Genomic DNA, 6,662 nt, shown 5'->3' with positions numbered 1-6,662 from the left:
TATATATATATATATATATATATATATATATATATATATATATATGAGTTCACCATAGCTGTTCTCAGACACACCAGAAGAAGGCATCAGATCCCACTACAGATGGTGTGAGCCACCATGTGGTGCTGGGAATTGAACTCAGGACCTCTGGAAGAGTTGTCAATGCTCTTAACCACTGAGCCATCTCTCCAGCCCAGCCCTGAGACTTTTTTCATGCACTAGTCGTGAGTAAGTCATCCAGTATTTCCTTGCTTCATCTCCCCAAGAGATGGCTCAGTGGTTAACGTCTGCTTTGCTCTGCCTCTCTGTTTCGTATCCCAATCCGTAATGAGATATTCCCGAATGCGAGTCTTAACTTAGTTAGGTTTGATTTTCTGTGGAACTAATTCACATTTGCCCAAACGGAAGTTGCTCCCCCACCTCCTTCCTCCACGCTCACTCCTCCCCTCTCTCCATCATTTTTAGAAGATTGGTAAAATCTATAGGAAGACAAAGAGACGTTTCCTTCAACCTGTGTCTCCTATAAACACCCCTCTCCCCCTCCCACGATACCGGAAGGACAGTACCAGGCCCAGAGAGCTCATCCCTGGAGTGTCTGGCAGCACACTGGTGGGACAGTTTCCCCAGCCCGTCTGATGCTTATTCAGACCTTAAAATCACTTTCTTGCCCAGAGCAAAACGTCTTCACATAAAACAGTACGAGTACAGAGGTGATCCCAGGGTGACGTCAAGGGGCAAATGAGTTGAACTTCTCCTTATGTTGGATCTGTAACTGTTCTACTGAGGAAGTAAGACTTTCTAAAATTCACACTTTGAATTTCAGAAGACTATCATTTTATGGCATTTTCTAAAATCTCAAATATCTACTCTCTTCCGATGTAAAGTGGTGAAAATGTGATGGCGGGTGCAAAGGGGAATCCCCGCAGCTGAGTCTCAGTGCCTATGAGCACAGCCAGTCAGACCTAAACACTGACCTTTCCTGAGCCTGGGTTAGCTCAAAGACACCGCACAAGATTTAGGTCACGTTCCATGTAAGATACTTCAGAAATGTACAGTAACCGTTTACATTGCTGCCTCCGCCTCCCTAGCGTTCCCGCAGGCCCAATGTCTGCCGTTTGTCCAAAAATAAAACCGATCAAGTCTTATAATTCACATGTTTATAAATATAAAGGGTTAGTTGCTGGGGAAAATGTTATAACAAAAAAAATTTTTGCCTTTTTTTTTTTTTGGCTTCCATTTCAAGGAAGCACAATGAGGCATAAATAAATCCAAGTTTGAGATAATCCCAATAATTCCACACTATACAGGAAGCTATCTTTGTTTACTGTGGAAAGCACATTAACAGGAAGGCAGCGAGTGTCTGATGGTTAAGAGACCAGATACTTTCTCTGGGCGTGAGTGTAGAGTCCTATAACCTCAGCGCTCCAGAGGCTGACACAGGAGGGTCAAGATGAGTTCAAGACCAGCCATGGCTATGTAAGGCCCTGTCAGGAAGGGGGATTGGGGAACTAGGAATTCTAACATCAAACAGTCATCTATAGTCACTAAAGCAGGGTCTCTTCTTGCAGGTAAAAGTCCGTTATCAAAGGGGCTGGGCCGGTTCTCAGTTGTGCCCAGTTCTGGGTTCAGTCCCTAACTAGCACTGCTCTGTGTTGACAATGAATGTCTGGAGCCGGGCATTGGTGGTACAGTCTCTATAATCTGAGAGACTGAGGCAAGAAGCTAGCCTAGGCTAAATAGCAAGACCTTGTCTCAAAATAAATAAATAAATAAATAAATAGAAATAAAAACACCACACACGCACATGAAATAAAATGACTTCGTTTAAGACGTGGTTGCCTGATGTCATTGACAGTAAGACAATACTATAAAATAATAATCTCAAAAAAGTACCCCACCTGGTAACCTGAATGAGTTCTTTATGATCTGAATCCGTGGTGTCTTCTACATTAATTTCCTCCCTTCTCCACCTGCCTTCCCTGGTTCCACACACTTTTTTCTTTTTTACTGGTCTCTCTCTCTGCAAATAATAACTGCTAACGCCCATTACTTCAGCCAGGAGTTTTAACCATTTAACTTAGTGTTAGTCATTTATCGCAAGAATTCTGAGGGTCTGGGTGGTTCTCAGCTCCTTTTCCCAAAAGCGGAGGCGGAAGTGCAAGGATTTTAAGCGGGAACCATGAAACGAAGGGTAGTGAGCATATCTTGCTTGCTCACCCATGCCTGGCTGGTTGCACTGTGGGTCTCAGCTGTGCTTGAGGAGGAGGTGGCCCTGACCCCTTGTGGTGACCTGGCCTGTGACCTTGCCTCTTGCAGGTTTCATGACTTACATCGTGGAGCCGCTGTTCCGGGAGTGGGCTCGGTTCACTGGGAACAGCACCCTGTCGGAGAACATGCTAAGCCATCTCGCGCACAACAAAGCCCAGTGGAAGAGCCTGCTGTCCAATCAGCACAGACGCAGGGGCAGCGGCCAGGACCTGGCGGGCCCAGCGCCTGAGACCCTGGAGCAGACGGAAGGTGCCACGCCCTAAGGTAGCGGTCCGCTGGAGCACGGCCATCTGTCCGTCCACAGGAGCACGGCCATCCGTCCGACTGCCCTCGCAACAAGCCCACCACGCTGGGTTTCGATGCCACCCGCCTGCCACTTACCGCCTCCCTTCGTTGATCCAAGTGTACAAAGCCATTGTCACCTCAGCATTAGCTGCCGAAATGGGCGGCTCTATCCTGTCGTTGGAGCTGATTCTGGGGCGGCTGCCCCAACCGAACCGCCTGGAAGAAAGAAAGCGGTGTTTCTGCTACGTCTGCCTCTGGCCCTTGGTCACGCGGACTGGCAGTGGCTCCTAAGTCCAGAGCATTTTAACGTTCGCCATCGGACAGCTGACCTGCATGACACCAGCATACTTGGAACTGCAAGATTGGTCTTGCGTGCCAGAGCACAAACGAAGAGTGTGAGAGAAAGTACCTTCTATTTTAATAATAATTATTATTATGAAATAATAAATCTTTTTAACTTTTATATTTCATGCACCAGACAATGGGTCTAAAACTTTGGACTAGTAATATCGGCGTACCCAAACCTAAGAGGGGATTCATTGTTTTGCTATTGACTCTGTGCCACATTGGGTCCGAGATGCGGCACCATTGCGATTTATGAAACCACGCGACCCCTCCCATCTGGTGGAAGGTGCTGTACAGCCCATCCCTTTGCACAGTTAGCCAATCCGTGTTTTACGGATTCAGTGACCTGTTTATATTCACACGTGTACATTTTCTGTAAATACCAAACGCTACTGATTCCCATGCCAAAATACACGAGTATTATGGGATTGCTACCTGTATAAACAATGGCACTGTGAACAGAATACTGTTAGTTTTAATACAAGAGAATGCATTTGTAAATATGGTATAGAGTTTATTAATATACTGTTGTTCGCAGATAAAGGCCTTAACTTTAAACATTTTTCCTCTTCCCAAAACTGCCCAACCTAAATCCTTACTGATCTACCTGCCCCCATCTCTGGTGACCATCTCCGCTTTCCTGCTAAGGTCACAAGCCACAACTGAGTACCATCTTGAAGGAAACTTTTTTTTTTTTTTTTTTTTTTTTGGAAGCCTCTCATGCATTGAGAATGTAGTTTTAAATCTATGGCACTAAGTATGGTTTCCTCAGATTAATGATTCGCTTCCAGCAAGATGTAAATCACTTTCCAGCACAGCGATGTCGCACACCGTTTTAACAAGCTGGGAAGCTTGTGTTCATGCGACTCCTGTTGTGGAGCACGGGGTACATCAACCTCACGGAAGACACAGCAGGTCTCAAAAGTCTTGTATGACCCTGTCACCTAACCATCAGGGAACTCCCTGCCCCCATGCCACGCATTTGTCTGATATGGCTACAATACCAAAGTCTCTTTGGTCCATGGTCGGTTGGTGTGCGTTTCTTTGGTGTTGATAGTAACTGGATTATTTCCTTTTTTTTTTTTTTTTTTCTATAGTTTCATGTGAACAGCTGCCCAACTGTTTGGCTGAATTTAATATTATTTAAGTAAAGAAGCTATTTCACTTTTATCGGAGACTTTAGCTTTCCAGCAGATCAATGTGGTTCATCACGGCTGCAGCTAGCAGACTCAGCTTGGAATTGTCGTCATCTATCTGCAGATGCTCGGCTGTAAAAATCCAGCGTGGACGCATTCTTCCCCAGCTGAACTGTGTGTTGAGCCTTTCCTTCATGCGTTCTAGCGTTAACTGATGTTATATGGAACCTGCCAATGCTTCTTTCTCTTTACCTTAAGTCGTAGGAGAGGGAGCATTTCTGCCATGATCAAGCCACTTCTGAAGCGGATAGCAACAGGCAGCTCTTACTTCCTAAGTGCAACTAATGTGGGGCCCCCTGTTTCTCCCAACGCAAGTAAAACGTTAAAAACCTGCCTGGCTTGGAACACGTTTCTACAGAGAGAGGGGCTTACTGAGTTAAGGTTGTGGAAGGAATTGGAAAGTTGATTATATTTTTCACTAGTGTAAGCAAGATTGTCAGATGGGACTAAAGAAAGTCTGAAGAATTTGTGAAGTGGGTGGATGGCGCCGACGTCACTGATATGGGTGAGGAGGGAAGTTGTGCACACAGCACTAACTTCTGTTTCCTGAAGCAGCTATGGACTGACATACATCTTCATTGCTATGGTATTCTGAAGCTCTGGGCTTATGCAAGGCCTCACATGAGAATGCAGCAGAAAGATTCCTGCTTCAAAACCTCTTGGTTTTTGGATTGTAGACATCTGTTTTTATGCATATGAGATCAAAACAAGGAGATTTGCTCAGGATGACAAAATGTAAACAGTAAAGAAAACATTGTTTTTAGCCAATAGAGTCTCTACCTGGAGTTTAGGAACTAGATTTGCTTAAGCTACAATTATATTGTAATTGAATTAGGATAGGGCATTCTTGGTAGTTCCAGGTTTATAGGGGAAAGGTTTTCATCATGTTGTAATTGAGTCTTAAAGAGGAGTCAAGAAATCAAAACTACCAAACACCTAATGGTTAAAACACAAGAATAATAAAAATCAGAAATAAAGTGGAGCCTGACTCATGAGGTGGACGTGCCTGTATGTTTCTACTGTCTGGAAACTTCGTGAGCTCCTCACGTGTTGAGAAAAAATTAACTGTGAAAACTCTTTTCTGCCTGCTAATGGCTCTCTTGGAATAATTTAATACAAGTTATCCAATAAGTCTTGGGGACACGGCCCATGGATCAATATAGTTTTAACATTTTTAGTCTTAGTCTGCTAGCCCACCTAGGTTGTGGATCATCAAATTGATGACTTTAGAAAGGAAGAACTCAGAGAACTTTCTTAATACGACATCAAGATCTCAGAGACACAGAGAGAGGAGAGAGAGAGAGAGAGAGAGAGAGAGAGAGAGAGAGAGAGAGAGAGAACATGAATACATCACTACTATCAGGTCTGATGATCAAAGCCTACTTTTCTTTGCAGCCATCCAATCCGCAGTCAGACCTGATACCCGAAACCCTGACAACCCATACTTCCCGGTTAGGTTAAGTAAAAACTAGTTGTTTCTCCTCTCTGCTTACAGCTTCCCTCAAAGGGCCTTAGAGGACATCTGCAACCCCGCCTTCAAATAGTCCTTCCTGTAAAACATGGAGCTTTGTGGCCTTTTGTGTTGAATCAAATATGCTCACTGGCGTTGACTTGGTTATGAGCTTGTATTCCTCATGCTTTCTTCTTTTAAGACTGTAAAATTGTGTCATCTTGTGTACACATGTAAAGTTTGGGGGAGGGGGAACCTTGTGAGTTTTGCTCAAAATGTGGCCTAAATATTCATTGGCATGTCTATCCAGATGAACATTTAAAAATAAAGATAATTTCTTTAAAATATCACAGTATAAAAATATCCTGACTTTCCCCATATCACCAGCCTACCAAATGGGAATGTTCCCAATAGGAAATATTCAAAGAGCAGAGTTGTAAACATGGTCTGGGTGACTCCTTCCCCAGGGCTGCAGAAACGTCCCTCTGAATAAAGACTTCATTTATTCCTCATCTACAAACCAAGTGAGAGAAGCAGGCTTCCATCCTCTTCTGCATTTTGCCAGGATCCTCTATTTTTTATGACGTCTCAGGCACACGTACGAACGAGAATAAGGTAAAGATTAGCATTCTGTATTCTCCATCCCCATTTTATTAAGACTAATCCCCATTTTTGTTCACCATCTCACTGACTCCCAAATGCCTCCCATGTGGAAGCAGAGCTAGCAGAGCTCCTTCCCAGTTGTAGATGTTCTACAGCATAAAGCCAAGGTCAAGTCAAAGAGAAAGAACAGTGAAGATCAGACGTGATCCGGGCACGTGTGGAGACCTCGCTGAAGCTGACAAGTAGGAAACCATGTGACCAACGAAAGTACAATCAGTACTGATGGAGGAGCTGCCACACACCGGATGTGATGCATATGAGGACCCAAAGGACTGGGTCCTTCCAGTAGAATCTGACTCGTGTCAAAGGGTGGTATTTCCAGGGAGCGCTTCTTTTTATTTTTGTCTAGCTTTTTTTTTGGGGGGGGGGGNGGGGTTTCTTTTGAAACAGGGCCTCATCTGGTCTCAAACTCATAGAAATCCAAGATCTTAACATCTCAGAAGAGGAAAGATTCT

The 6,662-nt window shown here is 44.2% G+C and overlaps 1 protein-coding gene across 3 annotated transcripts in view; it reads left to right on the top strand.

Moving 5' to 3' along the window:
• Pde7b (phosphodiesterase 7B) overlaps positions 1-5,834 on the top strand; it is a 320,938-nt gene extending 315,104 nt beyond the window's left edge. For all 3 annotated transcript variants that reach the window (XM_021221005.2, XM_029533060.1, XM_021221003.2), the window contains one exon: positions 2,317-5,834. In XM_021221005.2, coding sequence (XP_021076664.1) covers positions 2,317-2,531 — 215 coding nt within the window. In that variant the 3' untranslated portion in view covers positions 2,532-5,834. The remainder of the gene's footprint in view (positions 1-2,316) is intronic.
• Positions 5,835-6,662: the final 828 nt, after the last annotated feature.

The sequence above is a fragment of the Mus pahari genome, chromosome 21 (genome assembly GCF_900095145.1).
Source record: "Mus pahari chromosome 21, PAHARI_EIJ_v1.1, whole genome shotgun sequence".
NCBI lineage: Eukaryota > Metazoa > Chordata > Mammalia > Rodentia > Muridae > Mus > Mus pahari.
This window is presented reverse-complemented; position numbering and strand designations above follow the sequence as displayed.